The following is a 24216-nucleotide window of genomic DNA, read 5'->3' as shown; positions in this document are numbered from 1 at the left end:
TAGGACCAGGTTGTCCGCACCGCCGCACGCCTCGCTAACTGCCACGAGGTACAGGTAGTGCTCTGTCCAGCTCCTCTTGGAGCTCTTCGGTGCCGTGAACATCTTCATGCTCTGTGCGGATGTGGTCTTCGTGGCGAAGGTGTGCAGCATCCGCTGCATCGCATGCTCGAGCGTCGGCTGTTCTTCCCACCAGCCTTCAACTTGCTGGTTGTAGTACCTCTCGGCCATTCCGCTAAGATGGTGACCGAGGATGTCAACCTTGACGTCCTCGGTCCACTGGAACCCACTAGCACGCTCGGCGAACTGTATCTGGCGCACAAAAAAGCGCTTGCCCCACGCCAGGAAAACGCTCCCTAGCCCATGGTACAGCTCCTTTCCGTCGAACGGCCGGATCCCCAGCTTCCTCTGCCGGGTGTCAGGTACCCCAGCGAATCCCGGTCCTGGCGACGGTGGCGGTGGCGCTCGATACGCTTGCGGCGGCACATAGTGCTGCGGCAGCGCCGGCTGTGGCGCCTGAGCCATCTCGACGTTCGCTGCTGCATCTCGGTACTCACGTTTCTTCATCCGGAAGTACGTGGCCGGCGAGACGGCAGGCGACATGCGCCGCGTCGGCGTCTGGTCCAGATCCTGCCTGTCCATGGCTCTGCCCAGGCCCAGCGACGACCCGAAAACGCTGCTCTCGCGACCCTTGCACTCTTTCTCCTCCTGTCGCTCCTGCGACTCCTCCAGGCGTCCCATGCGCACTGCGAGGTCCTTGAGTAGGTCTAGTAGCTTGTCCTGCGTCCCTTTCGGTTCGTCGTCCGCCTTCTTGACTTCATCATCTTCGCCGTACTGGCTGCTGCCCTTTCGCGACTAGGCTCTGCTTCCGGCTTGCCTTGGACTTCGTCCGTGGCAACAGTATGAGCCATTGGACCCATAACCTGTTAGACAGAGATTATACTGTGAGAATGTAGAAGTGATATTTGCTCCGTTAATCATCTTCCTGTGGCAGCCACCCGTGCCACCTCTCCTGTGCGTCCGTATAGTCGGCGGCCGAACCGGTCTTTTCTACCGCTGTGAGCCGCAGCTGCTCCAGCCGCACGGTCCAAATCCAACATCCTCAACATCCACGACAACAGAGGTCGCCGACGTCACCGCGTTCCCATCTTCGCCAACCAGCTGGAACCATTTCCGCGCCATCACTTCAATTCCTCACGGAAAGTTCGCGAGTGAAAAACCTCAGCTGAGGTTAAGTGTGCCGACAGCGGACGGGGTGTTGCGTCTATGTTTCAACGTCCGCTCTTCCTACCCCTAAAAAGGGGTCGAGCGTACCCCTAGCCACCCTTAGAGACAGCGATGATGTACTAAATAGTACATCATATATATAGTACATCATCGCTGTCTATAAGGGTGGCTAGGGGTACGCTCGACCCTCTTTTTAGGAGTACATCATTTTCATAGTACATCATCGCTGTCTCTAAGGTGGGAAAGGTACGCTCGACCCCTTTTTTAGGGGTAGGAAGAGCCGACGTCTTTCCGGTAAATCGGAAGTACACCGCTTGCTACCGGTTTCATGGAAACCGGTAGCAATAGCGATATTTTAGTTTGACTCAGGAAGGGGAGGCAAAAAGCGCACCATGGAGAGCTTCGGCACGGAGCTCAAGGAAACGCCGTACCCGCTGATTGCGGCGTTGGGCTCGCGCGAATTGCAGAGCAAAGTTCTCCCACTGGTGCGCGTGGCCAACGAGGAGTTCGTGCCCAAGCTACACTTCACGTCGCTGCCCCGCGAGCACAGGTTTCCTGCGAAGAAGGAACTACGCGAGAAACACGGAACTTTCCCCAACCAGACGCAGCGCGACTTCGAGGGATACCGCGCGCAGGGCATTCTCAAAGCGCGATGGCTTAAGAAGCACCACGAGCTTCTACCGGCGGTCGTGCTGCTGTTTGACGAGTTTGATCCACGGTGGAGTCCTCCAGACTGGCAGCAGAGGGAGACGGCACTCCGCGAGGAGGTCGAGAAACTCAAACGCACGCTATCAGGTGCGTTTCCTCGGTTTAGTATTGAAGATGGAGGTGTTTAACTAGGTAATTGGCTTTTATCAGCAAGAGAATGTCGCGTAATGCTGATTCTACTGCAGCAAGTTGACGATGCTGGGGTGGCGCCCATGAATACGACGGAGGAGCGCCTGACTAACCTTCGAAGGAGACTGGACTCTGATGCAAAGGGGCTTGTGCTCTTGAGATCCAGAGACCTCGTGCGTGGATCTGCTATGCTGGTGAAGTTGGAGTCGTCGATGCGCAATATGGCGCTCGAGTACTACAAGGCTCAATCGAAGCGAGTGAAACGGTATAAGAAGGCGCTTGCAAAGACGCCCGGCTACCAGGCATTACACGCGAGATTGAGCTTCAAGATCGCTCATTACTACGAGTTCCGCCGCTATACGACCAAGGTTTTGCAGCACTACGAAGCGTCGTACAGGGCCATTATCGCGTTGCCACTTCACGAGAACGAGGCAGTTGATGGGATCGCGTACACGCAGGTCATGACAATGGCCGAGTTTGTGAACTTCAAGCTGTGCTATCACTTGATCTTCTCGTCGAACAATATCAAGGGTGCAGTGGACCAATTACAGCGTCACATGGGCGTATACTCGCGCGCTATAATTGTGGCGGATCGAGCGTACGAACACTGGGAGTGGGTTTCTCGACAGTACCATGTCTTCGCTCAATTACTGGCTGAAGCTACTTCCATTCGAGGCTCGTTAGCCAGCACTGGCTTGGATTCGGACGTGTATAAGGAGCCGTATTTATATTACTCCATTGCAGCAAAGTACGCGATGTTTCGGAGGAAGGCGGTTGCGAAGCTTGGACTTACGGCTACGACAGTGGCACCCACAGCAACTCCCAATGGCGAGGCTTTATCGGAACGCGACTTTGTTGTGGTCCCGTCTGTTTATGTTGGAGGCGATCCCGTGGTATCTGACGCCATTTCCGCATCACAAGACCCTTCCATAGCAGCGCTCGTGAAGTACCGACATGCAATGGAGAGGACTGTGCCACATGCAAAGCGGTCTATTGTTCTTTTAGAACACGCGATTCAGCATCTAACGATGTATGTTGCTGACCACAATGCCCCACGCAGTCGAATGAAAAGCCGACTACTTGTTCATTTGGGCGCGGAAAGACTTGCGTGTGGCGAGTATGAGCGATCACGAGCAGAGCTACAAAAGGCGAAAGCAACGTTTGCTACTGAGAACTGTTGGGCTCAGACGGCTCAGATTCTAAAACAATTGCTGATCTGCACCTTCCGCCAAGGAGATACTGCAGCGTATCTGGATTATTCGCTGCAGTTATTATCGCCAGTTGTGGAGGAATTTGTGTCTGCTAAGGAGCGCGGACGTATCCAGGATTCGTTTTTAACAGCGTGGAGGAGCCCAGTAGCACTTGGGGCTCCATTTACGGAGAACTCGGCGCTTGGAAACGGCCACGAAGTTGCGTTGGATCGGTCGCGCCCAGTGTTTGCGTTAACAGCACAATTCGATCGTGCATGTGCTTGTGTGAAGGAAGAGGTGACGCTCGAGCTGGAGTTGCGACCCCATTTCCCATCACCGCTTGTGATGTCGAAGATTGAGTTGGTGTTCAATGACGAGCGCTATCGCACTGTGATCTCCCACCAAGCCGACGTGGATGCTGGATCGTTGGCTTCTGCTGATGGAAAGCTATTTACTTCGCTGGAATTTACTCACAAAATGGTTAAAAAGCTCCGCGTTCCGTTGCGTGTGCTGGACGGTCGACAGATGCTTTCGATTCAGGAAGTGCGGTTCTATTTGAGCGGAGACCACAGCGCCGAAGCTAATGGTGTGCTTGCAGACGGAGCGAAGCCAGAGGAAGAGTTCTTGATCTTCAGCCTGCTGGTGGAACGAGCGTCTGTCGAGCAGCGGGAAACGCCATTGCCGTATTTGATTAATGGACGTGTGCCTGCCATGGGCAATGGATCTGCATCTCCAAGTTTCTCGAGGAGAAAGTCTATGTTCTCACTTGTCGAGGGTCTGCGACCTGGCCAAGCGGACGCAGCAGAACCGATTCAAGAGGACGGTACGGCGCATCTCCGAGGCTCGTCATTGATGATTCTGCAGCCTCGTGCGAAGGCTAAACTGTCAATGCTCTCACGCGAGCCACTTTTGACTGGGGATTACCGCGAGCTTGCGCTCAAGTTGTCTGCCAATGAAGATAAGCTGGAGAATACGACCTTCCAAGTTGCATGCGAGCCCCCGCCGGCATCAGTATCACCAAATGAGGCGTTCTTCTTTACAGAGCAAGCAGGTGTGTTAATACCCGTGGTATTGGATGCAAATTTACAACCTCGGGACGTCATCCCGCTTCCCAATAAAGACCCAGGAACCGAGGAAACCTTGCGGGTAATTGTGCGCTCAATGAGGGCAACCCCTGTGACTCTAATTGTGTCCGTCACATACACGACAAAAGCTGGAGTGGCGGTGAGTTTTGACGAACGATTTGAGTTGATCTGTCACGATCCGTTCGACATACAAGGAGGTTTGATGCACGACTTCCTCAGCGGTGGTGGCGTGCCTGGAGCCGCTCAAATGCCAAAGGGTACGTACGGCTGTGTGGGTAACTCGGTGAGCTTTCAAGGCAGCGTCACTTGTACATCAGGCGAGTCATTAAGGGTGCTTGCACTAGAGTTTGAGGCGCATGAGACGAACATGATCGAAGATTTGGCTGTTTCGGGGTTTGGTCCGGTATCTACTGAAAGCAGTGAGGACGTGTGTGCGACCTTCAACGACGGTGATTCTCGGTGTTTCTGCCTGCGGTTAGTGCCGAAGGTGGCGTCTAACTTTGTGACACTGGGTCGTGTCAAGGTGCTTTGGAGACGCGAATCCTCCACCATTATCAATACCCCGGATGGTTCTCACAACGATGTCGTGAGCACGTGGCTGGAGATCCCGATGGTTTCATTCGTGGATGCCCCGCTCACTTTCAGCGTGGAGACCCCGTCGTTTGGTGTTGAGGGAGTAGTTGTCTACATGGACGTGAGGGTAAAGAACAACGAGGCTGTTTTCCACAGTCTACGCGTGAAGCCTGTGGATGCGGAGGGAGCGTTCTTCATCTCTGGTCGAACGAATGCGACGGAGGACTTGCTTCCTTTCGACGAGCAAGTGTTCCGGTTGGGTTTGGTGCCAACAAAGACAGGTATGTGACAGTGCTGATTCGTCGCATCATTCCTTTCAGTGAACTAACCAGCTGTTCTCTATTATTCTGTGTCTAGGCTACCTACGTCTACCCCGCTTTGAGATCGTGTCGCTGACGTACAACCTCCCGTTCACCAACCCAGACGAGCGCCAAGAGTTGTTTGTGCTTCCCCGGGAGTCGCCCGACTGGGATCCTGCCAAATGACTGCTGAAGTCGTAGCGAGTTTGCGTGTGATAGACTTATGGAGCGCTTGCTTTGAGAACTTCAACACGAATGAAATGTTATGGCAAGAGTTTGAAAACTTTTTTTGCGCTTAAGTTCGGGCAAAACCTTCAGAATTTTGTCAACCAATCCATATTTCATTAGAAATTGACAGCAAGAAAAATGACAATAAAAATTGCTGGCCAACCAGTCAATAAAAAGGTTGATGGAGACTACCGTACGTGTGTACGTGGGTGGCCTGCCCGCGGACGCCAAGAACCAGGAGCTGCGTGAACGTTTCGGCCGTTTTGTTAGCAATGCAGCAGACTGCCGACTGGCGGACGTGGAGCTCCCCAAACCCAAATTAATGGGGACTTTTGTGCCGCCGCCCAGGACTTCACGTGGCTTCGCATATCTGACTCTGCAGGGCACGGACGCCGAGTCACAAAGCGAGAAGCTTCAGAAGACGTTTAACCGCACCAAGTGGCGTGGATCCGTGCTTAAGGTTCAGCTGGCTAAGCCTCATTTTCAACTGAAACTGCAGCAGGAGTGGGAGCAGGAAGAACATAAGAAGAAGCAGGCGGAGGGCAGCCACAGAGAGCAGCAGCAACAGATCAACACACCAACCGAAGAGCTGCAGCCATTGAAGCTGGCGGTCAAGTTTAAAGGCAGGAAGAAGACGAGATTCCCTGAGGTGGACGAAGTAGTGGAACAGGTTGAGGATGTGGAACCGATAAACAAGCAGGTGGCGACGGATACAGAGACGTCCGAGGAGGAGAACGACGATGAAAGTGAAGCTGAGGAGAGTGAATTGGAAGAGGATGTCGCAGCTGTGGAGAGTGAGTCCGAGGAGGACGTAGGAGCGGAGGATGTGCTTGGAGAGGACGACGTGGAGGCTTTCGTGAGGCAGATGGAGGAGGAGAATGAGATGGAGGAGAGTGAACAGGAGAAGAAGCCGTTGACGAAGGAGGAGGCGAATGCTCGTCGCTTGGCGGCACTGGAAACCAAACGGCAGCAGAAAAAAGAGGAGCAGGTGGCGATCCCACCTATTGGCGAGGCGGTGGGCAACAAGAAGATCACGTTTGATGACAGTGGCAATGAGCAGGAGCCCGAGGAACTGGAGGAACATGACGGAGTGATTTCGAACTGGATGGAGTCTAGTGACGATGAAGCGGGTGACGAAGGCGAGCGTGGAGCACGCAAAACATTCGACTTTACGGAAGATGCTGACGTCAAAGCACAGGCAGCGTTTGCGCTGCGTCCTGAGTTTGTCGGTGAGAAAGGAAAAAAGCTGTTCGAGATGCAGAAGCGCTTTGGAGGCGACTCGCGTTTCCGTCTGGATGCGCGTTTCTTGGAAGGCGAGGGGGCGGACGAATATGGCGGCAACGAAGTGGACGAGGAGGAGCAGGCGATAGATGAGGAGGCGATCGCCGAGCTTCAAAACTTCCTGGACGAGGAGAACGTCGAAGAAGCTGCTCGTCATGCGCGTGAAATGCGCGAGGAGGAGGAGGCTGCGTTGCGCGTGGTGTCCAAGCTGTTTCCTGACGTGGATGTGACTCGTTTGCAGCGGAGAATGCAGGAACAGCGCACTCCAAAGGATCCATTGAAGGAGGCCGCCTGGATGGGAGAACTTAAGCGCTACGACCCACGTGACACCCACGCGTGTCGCGAGTTTGAGATCCCCATGACAACAACTTCTTCTGGCGTACAAACAGAAGAAGAAGCTACTGCGCCACTCAAACGCGAAGAGAAGGAGATCGTGACGGGTGGAGATCGATTCTTCTCGACTGCTGGAGATCTGAGCAATCTTTTCTCTCGCGTACGTAAAAACTCGGAAGATGGTGAAGAAGGCGAAGCTGCACTTGACGGTGTGTTTGGCTTTGGTGCACCCGCTACTGAGACCAATGCAGAAGCTTCGTTCAAGTTGAGTTCGCTCTTCTCTTTCCCGGTTGGTGAGGATAAACCGCTTGCGGCTATGGGTGAACAACTGCTTGAAGACGAGCAGGAGGAACCTGCATCACGTACAGGAGACTGGGCCTTCTCGCAAGGTTTCCACCACACAGAAGACCACGACGATGAGGCTATGGCTACGGATAGCGAGGCTGGCGATGACATTGAAGACGAAGGCGAGATTAAGGCTGAACTGGCCAAGAAACGCGCCAAGAAGAGTCTGGAGGACTTTTTAGTTTTTGGGAAGACTTTTGTCAGTGGCGAAGAGGTAGCAGATTGGCCCGAACGGCGGAAGAAACTGACACTTGATTACAAGCGCAAACGGCGGGACGCTGTCAAGATGAAGAAGCGGCAGAACAAACAGCAGAACAAGGTCAATAAAGCCAAGACAGATACTTCGGGAACGTCTTCCAAGTGGAAAAAAACGAGGATCTAGGTTGGAATAAAACAGGAGATTAACCTGAATCTTGTCGGTTTCGCAGTGTCGGGGTCTCAAATTGCTATGCTTTTGGTGATATTGATGGACGCAGCGGGCTGGATGCCGTTGATTCGTACATGTAGAATCGCTGGCAATGCTGCTATGTGAGCCTTGCAATCACGAGCTCGTATTCAAGTTGTCTTTCAACAGAGACCGCGCGATACGATAGTCCAAGCTGTATGCGAGCCCCATCAACGTGAGTCACCTTCACACTGAACATGCCTGTTGGTGTGGCGCAACGAATCATTTGTTTCTAAATTAACGACTACTTCGAAGTCTTGCAGCAACGATTGACTTATGGAGCTACTGGGATGTCACACTTCCGAAGAGTGACTAGTTTCAAAGCCTTGTCCGAGATCTAATAGCCTTCAGGGTTTTGTTCGGGAACTTGTCTTTCATGGTTTAAATAGCACCGTCATATATAGTAGTCCTAATAAAAGTCATGTAGAAGCACCTGTTGAAGATGCTTGTAGGTGTTCTGAAAATTTTCGATCCCATCTCGCGATTCGACGAACCCATAATTGGCGTTGGGGCCTCTTGGAAGCAGACGAGGAAGTCGGGTAGAGAGACTAAGACGAGTGCTGCGTGACGCGGGGCGATTTCCAGCCTCTCGTCGCTCTGTGCTTTTCTCTCCTGACGGAGACGCGCATGAGTCTGTGGTGTCGCTGCTTGTCGCGAAGACGCGGAGACCTGCAGAGACGGATGCTCTTCCAGGAACAGTTTGAACGCATTAAGACCGTGTACCCGGGTACCAGCTACGTTTGTTTATTGGATGGTGACACAGGAGACATGATGTGCGTTACTTAACGATGTTTGAGGAGCTCAGAAAGTGGAGACTGACTGCGTTTTTGACTGGCTGGCGTAGAGCGCAATCGGAGACAACGGAGGTGAACACGGACGAGTTTACACGCACGATTATCAATCTCAAGGATGCCGCACTGCAGTTCGGTACGCAGCATTGGAGCTTGACGGTTAATCAGGAAGACTGATAATGTGCGCTTTTCTTTTGATGTAGCGGCGACGTTAAACCAGATTGACCCGCAGGTGGTGCATGTCAGAGGCGCACAGGGCATGTTTTCCTGCTATGGCTCTGCTCACATGGTGCGTTGAAAGGCGGATGTTGTGAAATGAAGGCGATGCTGACATGTTGACGTGGCTGTTTGCAGATTTTGGCTTTTTACAGTGAAATGCCTGGCGTGGGCCTGGAAATGTTTGACTGCTTCGAAGCCGACAAGAGAATTGAGCCGATTACAGGGGAGTTGCACCGAATTTTGGACGCCAATCAGGGCAATAAGCGACGGTATCGCGCGTAGTTGCTGATGGCAAATTCTTGGCACATCACGTCTTCCCAGTATGACTGAATGCAGTTCAAGTGACTCGACGGACACCACCAAAGAGTACAATAGAACGCTTGTGGAGCGTAAACCCCGAGCTGGTTCTGGCACAGAACGGCACATCAGCACGTAGACGAACGGTTTGATACCGGAAAAGACAAAACCAAAATGAATATATTTAAGTGGGGACACCCTTGAGCAAGTTTGCAGCAAAAACTGCAAACTCTGCCCACCTCTCCCCGTGGTTCCATGCCAAACTCACCGCGTTCGCATCCGGAAATCTCGTCTTGTGAATTTTAAAAACGCTCGTTCATTCTACTAGCTACATTGCGCATCTTGTTGTACACCTTGCCGGGTGGCGCGCCCATGATGAGCGAGCAAATGGCGTCACGCGCAAGCTTAATGTTGGCAAATGAGCCAAGGATGTGAATCTTCTGGTCGGCCAGTACGATACGCGTACGAGTGGCGTTCTCCACGGCATACTTGGTCTTGCCGTCCTGTCCAGCCACACGACCGATAGCGCGGCTCAAGTGGTCACCCTTGAGCATCTTGACATCATTCACCTCGAACGTGTCAATGAAAAGGTCCTCTAGACGCAGCAGCGCCACAGCATCCTGCACCTCGAAGCCCATCATGTACGCTTGCACAAAATCAGCAGCCTTCTGAAGCGCACCAGAGTCCGTTGTGTGCGGCGAGTTCTTAAGCTCAATGCAACGCGTCTTGGTGTTCATGCGGATCTGTAGCTTGAGGTGCTCCACGATGGGCTTCATGATGTTGGGCCAGTCGTTCTTAAGCGGAGTGTAGCGGTGCGCCGGCACGCGCACTCGACGGAAATCGTTCTTGCCTCCGGACTGCTGCTGCGCGCTGAGAGCCGGGAAGTTGGGGCGCACCATGTCGTCCTCGGGCCCCACGTCCATCTGCTCGGCGGATTCCTGCGCCTGTTGCGCGATTGTCTGCGCGTTGATGACCATATCCTGGCCTGTCATCGAGTCCACCTCCATGAGTTTCGCGTCTGTGGTCCACTGTGGAGAAGAGCAGGAAGCGGAAGTGATGGCGTTGACAGCCAACTGCTCCGGAAACGATTGGAGTTGGTATTGCGATGTTCTGATTGGTTCGTGTAAATACCGGTATTCAAAAGGTTTGTACCAAAATTTGGCCTTTCATTGATTTTTTAAGTCGTGCTTGGAGCGGAAGAAGAAAAAGAGGCCAAGCGGAGGGGCCCAGCCACCGAACCACAGCACGAGCGCCCAAAGTGGTCTGTAAGGTATATCAAAACAGATATCAGTTTGTGTTAGCAGTGAAGAATTCGGAGACTCCCAACTCACCTGTACAGAACCCAGTTAAGTCCAACAATTGAGAACGTAAGTGCAACGCTCATAGTGGCTGCCAGCAAATGCTGCTGAATACCAGCCGCGAGCGGTCCAAAGCGCTCGATCAGGGGCTTGCGCAGAACTAGAAAACCCATGAAGCCCAGCACAGCCGCGAACAGCCGGAAGAAGCGGTTTTTGCGCACCTTCAAAGCAGGAAATAAGGTTTAAGTTATCATAAATACTTGAAGAAAAAGTAAGACTGAACTAGCAACATGAGCAATACGTTAGTACACACCTCTGCATGCGTCTTCTTGTCAAAGAGCTCGTCCGCAGTCATGATGCCGTCTTCCAACAGAAAAATCGATTCCCCAGTGGAACTCCTGAATGGCATTAACTCATTCCCATTCTGCTTCGCACACACTGTCACGGGGTAGTTGGGTGTCACTTCGAAAAACACACGTAGGTCTCCAAGAACCGGTTCTCTCATCTCGTTCCGAAAGTAGAAAATGTTATCCTCCATTGTGACATTAGCAAGCGCACTCCCGGCTTCCCATGCTCCTCCTAGTCGTTGATCCAGTAAGTTCGCCATCACCCGACGACTCGCAGTATCCAAGTGCACACCATCTCGACGTTGAATCTGATCCACCAGATCGTCGGGCAGCGAAAACTCCCCCACCACGAGGTCTTTCGCGTTGACCACCCGCGACTTGTATACCCAAGCTTCCGACGGAGGGTTCCGGTAGCTAATATCATTGAACGCACTGCTATCAATCTCCTCTTTTCTCCACCTCAGGTCGTACATGTAAATTCGCTCGCGATCATCGTCAAACCGGCGGTCCTCATCTTCAGGTGTGCTACTCGTCGACGTGTGCGATGTCTCCACCCATTGCAGCATTTCCACATGGCGATGCAGTCTCACGCCCTTCGCTGCAATACCGAATACTGGATCCAACACAAAAGGGCTTTGTCGGAGCGGCAGTCCGTCTGTATCAATTTTATTCCATCGAGACATACCATTTGAAGCTGTGGTGGTGATCAAACCCGAAAAATGAATGAGTTGATCCTCATTTTTCGCCAAACCTTGCGGATTGGCCAGCGAAACCACAACGGATCTGCCTTCCTCGAAGCTCTTGACACTTCGCACAAGTGCAGACTCGTACACAAACGTCGTGGCCACCGACGCCAGCACCAGCAAGCCCCCGATCGTCACCTCCTTCTGCCCCATTAGATACCGGAATCAGGACTGTTAGACTTTGAAGAATTGCATCAGATTTTTCCATGCAACCATCGGTGGTTGGACGGATTATGAAAGAGCCGTTTTCAACAAATCAGACACTTGTATTTAATCTTTAAAAATAGACTTGACCGGTGGTAATAATGGGGCGACCAGGCGGCTACGTGAAGCCGTGCAAGTTCTTCCTCCAAGGCACATGCCGCAACGGCAACAATTGTCGCTTCTCACACGATGCTTTTGGCAGCAATGGTAACCGTAACAACGGGAGTAGCGGTGGCTTTGGCTCACAGTCGCAGTCTCCGTTCGGGAACAATGGCAACTCGACGTCGAGTACTCAAGGCGTGACAATGACGGAGTCCGGGCGTGCGCTGGCAATTGAGGAGCTTAAGGCCCCACCAATCTGGCCTCTCTCAGGCTTCGCAGTTGCGAAAGGCGTACGTTTTTATTTAAACAAAAATGTCGAATTCAAGTCATATTTTTATTAATTATGTGGGATTATGTGTTTGAAGCTGCCCAGTGTTGTTGGAGGCGATGTAAGTGCTGAAGAAGCACGGTGGGAAGCTTATCAAGAGCTAAAGACGTCGGGCAATTGTATGCAGTCCACACAGAAGCTGCAGACACTGGCGGCAGAGCAGCAGAACCATCGACAACGAATCGTGTCGCTTCTGGAGAACCACCAGTCTGCGCAGAAGCTGTTTGCTGGTGAGCCACTGCCTGGATCAGGGGTTTCTGTCGTGCAGGGTGGAGCTACGAACCCGTTCGGAGGAGGAGCCGCTGCAAGTCCATTTGGGGCGGCGACTCTAGCAGCATCACCGTTTGGAGGAGGTGCTGCTCCGTCAGCAAGCCCATTTCGTGGAGGCGGAAACACAGCATTTAGTGGAGCCGCTGCTAGCCCATTTGGAGGAGGATCGACAACAGCGTTTGGTGCTCCATCAATGCTAGGGTCGGGAGGAGGGTCAACTTTTGGCGGTGGTGCTGCGGCTAATCCGTTTGGAGGAAACACTGCTGCTACGTCTGCATCTCCATTCGGTAAGCCAGCTACGCCTGCTGCGAGTCCGTTCGGGGCCTTTTCTACGACTGCCTTTGGAGGGGCCACCGCGGCTCCATCATCTTCTCCGTTTGGTGGAGGTGCGTCGTCTACAGCTTCGCCGTTAGGAGGATTCGGTGGAGGTGGAGCAAAACCGACGTCCTCGCCTTTTGGTGCTGGCGCAGCGACACCAACATCCTCACCGTTTGGAGGTGGTGCCGTTCCAGCATCCTCAGCGTTTGAAGCGCCTTCAAGCTCACCTTTCGGCGGCTCGTCAGGAACGACAACAGGTAGCGCCAACCCTTTCGCTGGCGCAACATCAACGAATAGTTCCACGGCGACAACATTCGGTGGATCTTCATCAGGCTTCGGTACGCCCGCTAATAGCACTGCTCCATTTAGTGCGTCCTCATCTTCCAGCACTACCACCTCATCTCCATTTGGGGCATCCGTGGCACCATCGAGTAGTCCGTTCGGTGCTCCTGTGACTTCAACAAGCGCCACTAGTGGGTTTGGAGGATTTGCACACCCAGCAGCGAGTAGTTCATCGTCGACGTCGACCACCACAATGACACCGATACCTCCCCCGCCAGCACCGAAAATCGTTGGCCCTTCGCCTGATTCTCGCGACGACGCGTGGAACGTAGAGCAGTTCCAGCTAGCAGAGTTTACGTTGGGTATGGTGCCCACTGTGCCACCTCCACCACAGTTCTGCTAAGTACTGTAGATATCGCAGCAATCGCTGCTAAGTGTACACAATGAACCAAAGAGAAGGTAGTTGATGTACGCCTTCATAATTGTGAGATGCAGGGATAATAATCTAAATAAATAAATCCGAGCGTAATGATGCCCAGCAAGCGTTTAGTGCCCATCCAAGACGCTGAATGAACCCGTGACGCGTGATTTCCTCTTCACCACTTGGCCAACTCCAGCATCCACGAAGTTCTTAGCGCGTAGAGCACGTAGAGACACATCGGCAGTGTTACCATGAACACTGTTGAGTTGTAGTAGCAGACGATAGACGGCATTCTTCTGCGCCACAGTTGCTCTTCCCACCAACTTTGCACTCTCAGCGTACAGGAAGATTGGTGCTGTAGTTGCTATCACCGAACGACAACTGCAGTTAAAACGTTGCACCAGCTCAAATGGCATCGCCTTCCCGTCCTTGAACTTGGCCATAAGCGTCGCTGTAGGTGTTGTCATGAAGAAACCTAGTAACAAGCCATCGTGCTGCATGACGAACATGAAGCGGCACTCGAAGGAGCTATCCGTAAGAGCCGTAGCGTCTCCGTACTTGCTACGAACACGGGATGCATTAGATCGAGCGGCGGAGCTCAGTGTCATGGCCCACTGTTGACACATGGAGCTGTTCCAGAGCTCGATGCTGACATCCACCTCCCGTCCGAAGAAAGACGTGACTCGAGAGAAATCAACAGCCTTGTGCGAGCACGAGGTCAGAGGCTCCAACGGGCGTGTGGCAATTGGTGACGAGGTCATAGCGTTTCTGTCACGCGTTTCTAGTGGTGGACGGCAGATGAGCTGCTGCAACACGTAAAATTCAATGCGTGCTGAGACTTCCTTGCAGAGAAGCGCCATTTTGTAGATCAAACTCTGCGTCATCTTGCTGCGTGGGATGTAGTCGAAAAAGAGGAACTGCAATGGGCCGAAGTGGAAACCGAAAGCCAGTAGCGCGTACACAAAATACACAACCATAATGAGCAGCGACATCGTGTAGTACGCCGTGCCGTGGAACGCGTAGTCGATCTGCAACGAACAATCCAGCCTGTGCGTTAGCATCACCTCTTCAATCGATACATGTATCTATTAACCGTACCAGTCGAATCTTGAGCCAACAGTAGAAAAAGCCAATCCACATTCGCTGCGACGGCGAAAGGAAGTACACCCGACAGCCGCGCAAACAGTGTTGCGCGATTCGGTAGCCCACGAAGGTGGCTAGAGGCTCGGCCACCAAGAAGTAGGCTGAGAAGAGCCGTAGGTCCAGCTCCATGGAGTGCGCTGAGTCGACTGGCCACGAGCTGCTTCCATCGATGTCTAGCCGCGCGGGTCCGGAGAAGCCAAAGCATGGACCACGACGATAGAGCGGCATTGTCTCAACTGAATGTGCTGGATCTGTCAGAGCTTACGCTTTACTGTTTAAATATGCGATCTGCTACCTAGAGGGGATGCACGGCTTCGAGGACACGCACAGTCGCTCACTGCCTTGTATCCTTGCAGGATCCGCGGTCGGCGACGGTGCTCGATGCTGTCTGTGTTGCTGCTGCCGTTTTCGTCAGGTTTTCGATTGTGAGAGCACGAGACGTTGCCAAGTTGACCTTTGCATTATCCGTCAAAGTCGATACTGACAACATCAGAAAACTCTAAAACTGGATGATATTTTGGTCTATTAAAAATGTGCTCGGAAGTGTTTTCTTAATAAATATAACCTTTTACTCTGATTTTTGGTACCGTTTACGAGGTTAATACCGGTTAATGTAGCGGGGTAGGTGTATCTATGCTGCAGTTAAGTCCGCTCAAACTAGCAAAAAAAGGCTTTAGTTGTCAGCCATGATTGGATTCTAATACATGTACATGTATTACTGTAACAGCGCCCAATCCCGTCGACATTTTGGATCCAGGAATCCTGGCAAGATCCCTGCGCGGATAGAAGGCGTCGCATATCGCCGATCTAGGCCTCCGATGCTGCACCAGAATCTGCGCAACGCATGCTTGAGCTTTAGGCTGTTCAAAACTCGGAAGGACTATTTGTGATTACGGTATTGACGCTTACGGTATGCTGATACTCGGCGTACAGTATGTTTTAAATTAATACAATTAAGAGTTGCATGTATCCATTTTTTTAAAGCTTCTGATTTGTCCCATTGTTAACCTTATACCAGTACAACTTGTACTTGACTTGTACTACAAGTGAAGTGTTTTCCTGCGCGCCAGTACTAGATAGTACTATATTACTATTACTAAAGTAGCCAGTACTAATGTCAAATCTGATTCTATTGTTACTTTAGTAACCAGTAGCCCAGGTTACAGACTGTCGAGTTAATACCGAAATCCAGACGGGCACCTGACAATCCTCCATTTTGACCACCGCTATGGATCGTGAATAGGACGCAAGACGGCTTGCTCACTACTCGGCACGCTATCCCTCTCACTTCTCGCCCTCTTCATCGCACGATTGGGCGATGGTTGCTAGATGCAGAACATGAGGTCGGTTTAAGGCCGTGGGCAAGCTCCTCTATTGCTGCTTTGAGCTACGGTTGCTCTTTAAAGGCTGTCTGCCTCAATCCGTGGAAGGCACGTTGCTAAACCACTTCGCAATTTTCTTTGCAGGCCCAGCAGTAGACAATATCGACGACTACCACCTCAACCTACGAAGAAGTGTGCTTTCATCAACTGTGTCAACCCTGAGTTGTCTCAAACGGACCCGTGCTCTGTATGCGACAGAGAGGTCCATCACCTGTGCTCTACTGACCTGCACGACTCAGGCCACAGATCCGTGCGGTGAGTTACACTGAAAGTTATATTGCTAATTGGTTACTAATTTGCTATGTGCTACAAAAGTTTCTGCAGTGACGCGTGTGTTGCTGCGTGGAAGACCAAGAACCCGCCACCTGAAGTGATGCCTTCCACGAAAGATCAGTTAGACGCTTTCGACGCTGCGGGCTGGTCGCCGGGCGCGCCTCACCAGCAGAACAGTCAGTCCTCGATCACCGAGAGCGGTACACTGGAGCTTTCCTGCAGCCAGTCGTCGGAGGAGACCACTCCACCTGGAAGCCAAGTGTGGACGCATTCATATGGAATCCCGCTTGACGTCCACCACTACCGTCATGTCGGCAAGAGGGACAGCGTGTGGGACGTTGCGCACATTTTGGCGACGCCGATAGGTTCACGCACATCTGTGTCTTGTGCACGGCGAATGCAACCAGTCAGCCTAACGCTGCAGCTGACTCATGGCAGTGAGGGCACCGACGCTGGAGCCATACGTCTAACGCCAAGGATCACATGGTCGCCATGCACAGCACGCACCGGGTAGGCAAGGAGGAGATGGCGAAGCGCACCAAGTGGGCTCGTCGCCAAATTGACTCGGCGCTGAGCAATGTCTCTAGATGTCCGTCACAACGCATCACGGACATGCCACCCCCTGAGTCGAAGATGACCAAGCGCGGAGCTCTACAGAAACGGTGAAGCCCAACCCAAAAGGAGCTCAATGTGCACATTGCGCGCTGGCTGATCAAGGACGGTAAGCTACTTGTTTTTAGTTATGTGACAAGATGCACTAACAATATCTATCTGTGATGCTTCAGGCGTGCTGTACAACACGGTTGTGACGGATGACTTTCGAAACCTCGTTCATCTACTCACGGGTAACGCGGGCGCCACTATTCTCTCGTCTGGGACTTACTGCAAATTGATCGAGGCTTTATTTAAGTGGTTATGCACGATGGCGGCGAAGATGTTGAAGGACGAGTTTAAGGCTGCGTTCGACTTGCCCTTCCTGAGCGTGCTGCATGACTCATGTACTACTGGCAGCGGCAAGAAAGATGTGGTGGGTACATCGGTCCCCTTCATCACGCGGAATTGTTTTTTTTGCAGTCTTGCGCTGCTAGCGACTGTGCACAACGGCTCGCACGAGTGATGCAAGGTGAAGACTCTGATCACGTCCAGGATTGATAAGTTCTACGACATTGCCATCGAGGAGATGGCTCCGTTCACCATGTCCGACGTGACGTCGAGCGTCAAGAAAGTCTCGAACTTGTTTGAGGACTCCACGCCTACCGACTGTGCAGTGCACGTTCTAAACCTATGTCTCTTGTACGGCATAGGCACGAGAGAATACTGAGACGGTGTACGTGGTGGACCCCGAGACCAGCCTGCAGAAGAAAGAGCGCAGAGTGTGCACGGTGGGTGGCCCATTCCCAAAAGGTGCTGCGCTGATTCGAAAGGTCAGAAGCCTCAACAACTACTTCAATACGTCTCAGATAGTCGATCGTCTTACGAAAGGGCAGCGCTCCTACGGTCTTCCGGAGTTTAGCCCAATGGTGGACTGTGATACTCGTGTTGCGTCGTCGGTGATCCTGCTCCATCATGAACCTTCCGGCTTCCAGAGCCTACTTCCAGTACTGTGAGTCGTACGGCGACTCACAGGTGTTCAACAAGTTCAAAAACGTCGCCTGGAGACTGCTGATTGAGATGGAGGCGATCACGTCGAACAGTCGCTTTCGCGTCGAGAGGTCCACATCAGTGCCTTCTCCAAAGAAGGCCAAGCCTGTCTGAAAAGGGTAAAGGGGTAGATTACCAAGAAGCTGCCGACAATCACGGCGGAATCGGTGGTGATACTGCTTCTGGACCCCCGCACGAAGTACATAGTGGATAGCCCGATTCAACCGATCTTCCAGGAGAAGAGAGTCACGGACACTGACGAGAGCCTTACGTTGCCTCTTCCCGCTGAGAGTAGCACCGTGACAATCGACGCTGTTATGGAGGAAGAGAAGGCTCTCCTACGCAGCGCACACCGAGAAGTCTTCTGTGCGATGCACACCTCCGATTCGGGAGCCAACAAACAGCACGGATGTGGAAATACCACCGAACCTGGATTTAGTGCCGCCCGTTGAGGACGATTTGATCATGTATGGCGCCACCATGGTAGCCTCGGCTATGAAAAGCTCGCCAGTGTCCGCCCTTCACGAATAGACCGACGAAGTCCTGTGCAAGTGGCTGAAGGACACTGTGCAATGGGTCCGCGTCGTCGTCGACCAGGCTCCAGACAGCAAGCTCACCGCAGAGGACTTCACCCGACTGCTCCTCGTACGACGTCGAGACAGAGTGTGCTGGTGTCTACAAGGACTCTGCAAGCACGTGGACGTCTGCAAGTGGTTTCGTGAGACGGGCTCACCGTTGTTTGCTGCACTTGCTCGGGTGTGGCTCGGACGGAGTCCGTCAAACGCGTACCAGGAGCGCGTGTTTTCGACTGGGGCCTTCGCATGGGCTCTCTTCGCACCAGAACGGACAACCGTCGTGCTGAGATGCAGGTGCTTATAAGGCACAACCGAAGTGAGATCCGTCGGATGTAAGTGGCGAGTGTCTACAGTCAAGGGTTAGATAGTGTGGACCACACACGATCTGCGTAGCTGGTCGTAAGCCAGTAGCTCGCCAGTACTATAGCTCTATTTCTACAGTAACTAAGAAGGATTGAACTGATTTACTGTTACTGCCACTAATTTGTATTGTTTTACTGGAAAGTACTGGCAGTAACTTGAAGGAAAATTCCGCTACTGCCAGCCCCTGCCTACAGTACTACACTCCTGACCACAATTATACGGCCACCTCGTCGAGTGCCCATATCTTAGTCAATTTTTATTATTTGACGGTGCGGTTTTCACACAAGTTGCAAAAATGCTTCGAAATAGCAAGGCTGTGCTAACGCTCGCGTTTTTTGCACTTTAAAGGGAGGATCACATAGAAAAAAAGGATATTTGTAAAGGTGGTCACAATTTACGGCCACCATCGGCTCAATACAAAAACCTATATAAATAAAACGTGTGTCATTTTGGCTGACTAGAAAATTTGTACGAGCTGAGTTTCTGTGGGCGATTAACCCCTTAGTTCCCGTATGTTTAGCCGCTAAACATAAGAGGTGTATAGCTTCTTTCAGTTTTTTTCGGCATCTATGTTATGTTTAGCGGCTAAACATAAGAGAAAAACTGACTTGGAGTTTGTATTGAACAGATCTCAAGAGAGCGCAGGAAAGCTCAATACTGAAGTCAAGACAAAAGTGGGAGCCTAAAACGGCCGGATGCACAGGCTTAGGGTAGCTGGACCGGATTCCTGATTGAACGAGATAAAGAGAGGCGGTGTCACCCACCACCAACGGGTGGCCGACAGTCACAAAACTCTCTCATACTTCAAAACGACCGCGGGGGCAGCAGACCAGAATGGTGGCGACGTCTGGCAAGATGCCACGACGGACGCTGACAGCGGAAGAGAACCGGTTGTGCAAGGCAGCCCTCAGTGACCGCCACAAGCGTCGCCTTCGTCGAGACGACGAGAGGCAGTCAGCAGCAGAGCCAAAGCATGGCGCTGAGGGGCGTGCGTTGAAGAAGCAGTCTAGGAAGAGGGCGGTGAAACTTACGACGACAGCCATGGAGATAGCAGAGTCTAGAGGTCCACATATTGAGCCGGCAGCACCCAAAGAGACAGAAGCAACAGCGAGTACGGACGAAGCTAAAGAGGTAATACCTGTTGCAGAAAATGAGGAAGATTCTGTGGAACCAGAGGTGGAGGAAGTTGTAGCAGACGTGGTGATGGCTGTGGCTTCAACTGTGGCTTCAAGTGCGCTTCTAACGCCTGTGCGAGATGCTCAAGGCGCTGTGGAGACCTTGCGCCACCCTCGGACGAACAAGCAGGCGCCGGTTACGCAAAGATCCCCGAAACGACGCCGCCGCGTCCTACAAGACAGTCCAGAACGCGAAGCTCAAGCTGAAGGCACCATAAGTGACACCACAGACACCGGTGCTGCGTCAGCTGCCCCGCATCTCCCTGTCGCCTGCGTAGTCGACGGTGATCCTAACATCATGGCGGCTGGTGCACGTGAGTGCACTGGCCTCGGATCAGAAGAGGAATCTGGTCCTGATTCAGACGATGACGACGCGGACAGTGAGTGGGAAGGAGATTGGGAGCTTGGAGAACTCTCTGATGAGGAGTTAGCCGATTGCGTTGGAACTGAACTACCGGACACGTTCTGCAAGTCGGTGGCGATGAATGCGGCGCGTTTGGCGGAGATGAAACATTCGGGCTGGGAGTTTGGTAAGTTATGTTGAACGCTATCCAACATACGCAACTATTATTCCGTCGTTGTCTAACATAATGTTAACATTATCTAACTCACTTTGATGTGCTATTTGTAGACCAGTCCAAATTTGGAGACGATCCTACGTATGAAGACCTTTACGACGGGTCTTATGGACCATCTGAGAGCGTCCTTGGAGTGGCTGAAGACCCACTGGCGCTGTTCTTCTACTACCTACCGCCAAAATTGTGGAGACAGATTGCCGTCGAGAGCAATCGCTACCACACGCAGTCGATACCGGGTCGTGCGCAGGCGATTCAAGCGAAGCAGCGTCGTGGTGGTGGAGAAGTAGAGAACCTCGCAGATATTCGTCGGCGACTAGCACGTGTGAAGCCGATAGAACCGTGGGAGGTTTTGCGCGTCATCGCGCTTCTCATTGCAAGGATGCTGTCTCCAGTGCGAAAGGGGATAGCTGCTCACTGGGAGTTGACACCGGCTGGTGCGTTGCCAACGCCACGCTTCGGCAAGTACATGTCCCGCAACCGGTTCTTCCACATAATGGGATACTTGCACTTCTCCAACAACAAGTCGCCTCAAGCTAGCACGGATCGTGTATGGAAGATTCGGCCGGTTATCGAGGTCTTACAGCGTACATTTGCGCGCGGCTACAAGATTCCTCCTGTCATTAGCTTTGACGAAGCTACGCTGCCTTCAAGATCCCGCTACAATCCTACCAGACAGTTCAACAAGGACAAACCGCACAAGTGGGGGACCAAGGTGTTCGTGGCAGCGTGTGCAGATACAGCTTATTGCATGAGGTGCGTTCAAGGTGGCAAGCTAATGCTTACCTTTTTTTTGGTCTAAGTGCTTATGTTGGACGGGCAAACATCCACATTGTGGAGAATTTCCTAATCCAACATATTTATTACTTTTACTAATATCGTGTGCGTTTGTGCGACTGTTCAGATTCGAGGTGTACTGTGGTGCTAAGAGTAATCTCCGGACTCCGATTCCTGCTGATAATAATTGCGGCGAGGCTGCCGTACTAAGGAACATGAACGCGCTGTGCCCGCCATCACCGACCTCCCCGTGGCGTTTGGTAATCACAGACCGGTTTTACACGTCGGTGAAGCTGGCGTTGGAGCTGTTGCAGCGACGGATGTACATTACGGGTACGATCCAGACGCGTATGGCAGGGTACGCGAAGGATGTGAAGACTGACAAGTCTTACAGAACCGTGAATGGTGTGAGAGAGCTAGTACCACCACAGGGGACAATCAAGCTGGCTGAAATAAGCTTTTTCCGCAGATAACCGCAGCAATGTGGATGGACCGCAATCCCGTCCACATGCTGAGCAGTGGTGGCAGCAGAGAAACAGTCAGTGTCAGTAAGTAAGCCTGTGTGTTTATATATATGTATCATTGCTCACTATTGTGCTTTTTTATTGTAGTGCGGCGTATCAAAGGCCAGATGAAAGAGCTACCGGCACCGGAGCTGGTTCGTGACTATCACCGATACATGGGAGGTGTTGATGTGCACGACCAGCTCCGGATGCAACGCTACAGCGTGCAGCTTTCGTACAAATCACGAAAGTACTACAAGACCTTGTTTCTCGGATTGCTGGACATGGCGTTGGTGAACGCCTTTATTGTGTATCGACACAACCAGCGTGCCAATGGGCACAAATCCCCGAAGCATTCCGCATTCTTCGAGACACTCATGGAACAACTACTTGCTGTTGATGAAAACTCTTTCGCTGAGATTGAGGTAAGTTGCTATGATGGGTTTGGCAACATAAATGCATTTACTAATATGTGTTATGTTGGTTATGTTTCCTATTCTAGAAATCCACCTCCGCTGAGGAGCGTACAGCCGCTTCACCTGCACGAGGAGCGTCGCCAAGACGGGAGGACAGCGACGTGGCTCAGACCGCATTGATGATGGCCACGAACTGGCGGAGAACCCAGACAAGGCCGACACTGAAACCGGAAAGAAGCGTCGCCACAGAACCTGCAAAGTGTGTGCTATCTACAAGGTGGTGCCGCGGAAGTATACGAAGTATTACTGTCCAGAATGCTCTGCAGGGCCAAAGAGTACGTACATGCTGTTCATGCTTGATACCAACACGGTGATAGCGCTGACTGTAGGTTGTGCCGCAGGAAGTATCTCTGCAACGTTGTTAGGGAGGAAAGGGAGCGCACGTGCTTTCAGATATGGCACCTCGACTGGAAGAACGGGAATGACATCCCGAGCCGCTTGCTACGCGACCACAAGATACGCGACCGAGCGCCAGCGGAGCGTCCAGGCAAGAAGCGACACCGCCGACGTGATGCGAGCGGCAGTGAGGCGTGCGCGAGTGAAGTAGCAGCGGGTGGGTCCGACGCTGACGCATCCGGCGATGCCGATGACCAGGCCCCGAACAAAGACGCTGCTGCAGAGGGGGAGCAATCGTAGTGTGCGCCGTTTGCGTGTGCAATCAAATGAATAGTGGTTACATTGATTTGCTTCTATTGGCTATTTCTTCTTTACTTGACGTGTGCAATGTTACACAGACAATGATCTCAATAAACAGGCCATTTACAATGTTGCATCAGTCATCTTATGCAGCAATACAACTGAGAAAATCCAACATGAAACAGGAATATGTTGGATGTGCTCGTTTTTATCCATTAGCAACCCTGCACTATCCATTTGCATAGCTGGACGAAATTCGGGGCCATACAAATTCCTATATTAAATTATGTTGGAGCTCCAACATAAGATCAAAATATACCCCTGACTTTTCGGCCGGGAACTAAGGGGTTAAATGGACACTAGGTATCGAGAGCTCAAAGTAGCTGCATGGGGTACATAATAGTTTTTTATGTAAGGTGCTGCACTCGCACCTCTGTTTGATCAATATCGATAAAGCAGAGGTGCGAGTGCAACACCTTATATATAAAACTATTATGTACCCCATGCAACTACTTTGAGCTCTCGATACCTAGTGTCCATTTAATCGCCCACAGAAACTCAGCTCGTACACATTTTCGAGTCAGCCAAAATGACACGTGTTTTATTTTATATAGGTTTTTGTACTGGGTCGATGGTGGCCGTAAATTGTGACCACCTTTACAAATATCCTTTTTTTCTATGTGAGCCTCCCTTTAAAGTGCAAAACGCGAGCGTTAGCACACCCTTGCTATTTCGAAGCATGTTTTGCAACCTGTGTGAAACCCGCACCGTCAAATTATAAAAATTGACTGAGTTATGGGCACTCGACACGATGGCCGTATATATTGTGTTTAGGAGTGTTGGATACTTCTTCGTAGCCAAGGATTTGCAGTTGTTTCGTCAAATGGTACTATCTAGGTACTAATTAATGCAGCATTACTACTGGACTGATATAGTAGCTAGCAGTTTACCGAACAAAGACAAGTTTAACTACTAAGAACATCTCCGCCGGGGGTGTCATATAGTGGAGCTGATCCCGCACCGGTGAGGTCAAACGTGAGTCAAACCAGCGTTTCCGGTCAAAGTATCATCAAATCTAAAAAGGTTTGATCCGGATGAAGGAGACAATACTGACAAACGTAAGCTGATAGTCCCATCGTCAAACAAACTCGCGATAGACAAAAACATTTTCAGACGGACCTTTTGCGCATTGACTGGGGCCCGGCCCCGCTGTCAGCAGGTGTGGCCTCGCTCTCAG

General features: G+C 51.9%; 8 protein-coding genes across 8 annotated transcripts; 5 read left to right on the top strand and 3 right to left on the bottom strand.

The window, feature by feature from the left end:
• Window positions 1-1593: 1593 nt before the first annotated feature.
• On the top strand, window positions 1594-5482 carry PITG_01683 (uncharacterized protein; the record flags this gene model as incomplete). The annotated part of the gene is made up of 3 exons (XM_002908258.1): window positions 1594-2019; window positions 2083-5190; window positions 5267-5482. 3 exons carry the CDS (start codon window positions 1617-1619, stop codon window positions 5392-5394), a joined length of 3639 nt encoding a protein of 1212 aa, XP_002908304.1.
• Window positions 5483-5617: 135 nt separating this feature from the next.
• Window positions 5618-7777, top strand: PITG_01682 (uncharacterized protein; the record flags this gene model as incomplete). The annotated part of the gene is made up of 3 exons (XM_002908257.1): window positions 5618-5896; window positions 5993-6085; window positions 6260-7777. The coding sequence occupies 3 exons, from the start codon at window positions 5618-5620 to the stop codon at window positions 7775-7777; spliced, it is 1890 nt and encodes a 629-aa protein (XP_002908303.1).
• A 572-nt stretch (window positions 7778-8349) lies between these two features.
• PITG_01681 (uncharacterized protein) lies at window positions 8350-9253 on the top strand (the record flags this gene model as incomplete). The annotated part of the gene is made up of 4 exons (XM_002908256.1): window positions 8350-8613; window positions 8685-8767; window positions 8835-8920; window positions 8986-9253. 4 exons carry the CDS (start codon window positions 8468-8470, stop codon window positions 9130-9132), a joined length of 462 nt encoding a protein of 153 aa, XP_002908302.1.
• Window positions 9254-9309: 56 nt separating this feature from the next.
• On the bottom strand, window positions 9310-10201 carry PITG_01680 (RNA-binding protein PNO1-like protein; the record flags this gene model as incomplete). Its single annotated transcript, XM_002908255.1, has 1 exon — window positions 9310-10201. The coding sequence occupies one exon, from the start codon at window positions 10152-10154 to the stop codon at window positions 9450-9452; it is 705 nt and encodes a 234-aa protein (XP_002908301.1).
• Window positions 10202-10313: 112 nt separating this feature from the next.
• On the bottom strand, window positions 10314-11751 carry PITG_01679 (uncharacterized protein; the record flags this gene model as incomplete). The annotated part of the gene is made up of 4 exons (XM_002908254.1): window positions 10314-10410; window positions 10479-10666; window positions 10759-11679; window positions 11749-11751. The coding sequence occupies 4 exons, from the start codon at window positions 11749-11751 to the stop codon at window positions 10314-10316; spliced, it is 1209 nt and encodes a 402-aa protein (XP_002908300.1).
• An 89-nt stretch (window positions 11752-11840) lies between these two features.
• Window positions 11841-13442, top strand: PITG_01678 (uncharacterized protein; the record flags this gene model as incomplete). Its single annotated transcript, XM_002908253.1, has 3 exons — window positions 11841-12131; window positions 12207-12522; window positions 12580-13442. 3 exons carry the CDS (start codon window positions 11841-11843, stop codon window positions 13440-13442), a joined length of 1470 nt encoding a protein of 489 aa, XP_002908299.1.
• Window positions 13443-13585: 143 nt separating this feature from the next.
• Window positions 13586-14979, bottom strand: PITG_01677 (uncharacterized protein; the record flags this gene model as incomplete). Its single annotated transcript, XM_002908252.1, has 2 exons — window positions 13586-14488; window positions 14559-14979. 2 exons carry the CDS (start codon window positions 14829-14831, stop codon window positions 13586-13588), a joined length of 1176 nt encoding a protein of 391 aa, XP_002908298.1.
• An 833-nt stretch (window positions 14980-15812) lies between these two features.
• PITG_01676 (uncharacterized protein) lies at window positions 15813-17038 on the top strand (the record flags this gene model as incomplete). Its single annotated transcript, XM_002908251.1, has 3 exons — window positions 15813-15946; window positions 16070-16240; window positions 16301-17038. The coding sequence occupies 3 exons, from the start codon at window positions 15933-15935 to the stop codon at window positions 16770-16772; spliced, it is 657 nt and encodes a 218-aa protein (XP_002908297.1).
• Window positions 17039-24216: the final 7178 nt, after the last annotated feature.

This window comes from Phytophthora infestans, genomic scaffold (assembly GCF_000142945.1).
Source record: "Phytophthora infestans T30-4 supercont1.2 genomic scaffold, whole genome shotgun sequence".
NCBI lineage: Eukaryota > Oomycota > Peronosporomycetes > Peronosporales > Peronosporaceae > Phytophthora > Phytophthora infestans.
The sequence above is the reverse complement of the archived record's forward strand: the minus strand, read 5'-3'. Positions and strand labels throughout refer to the sequence as shown.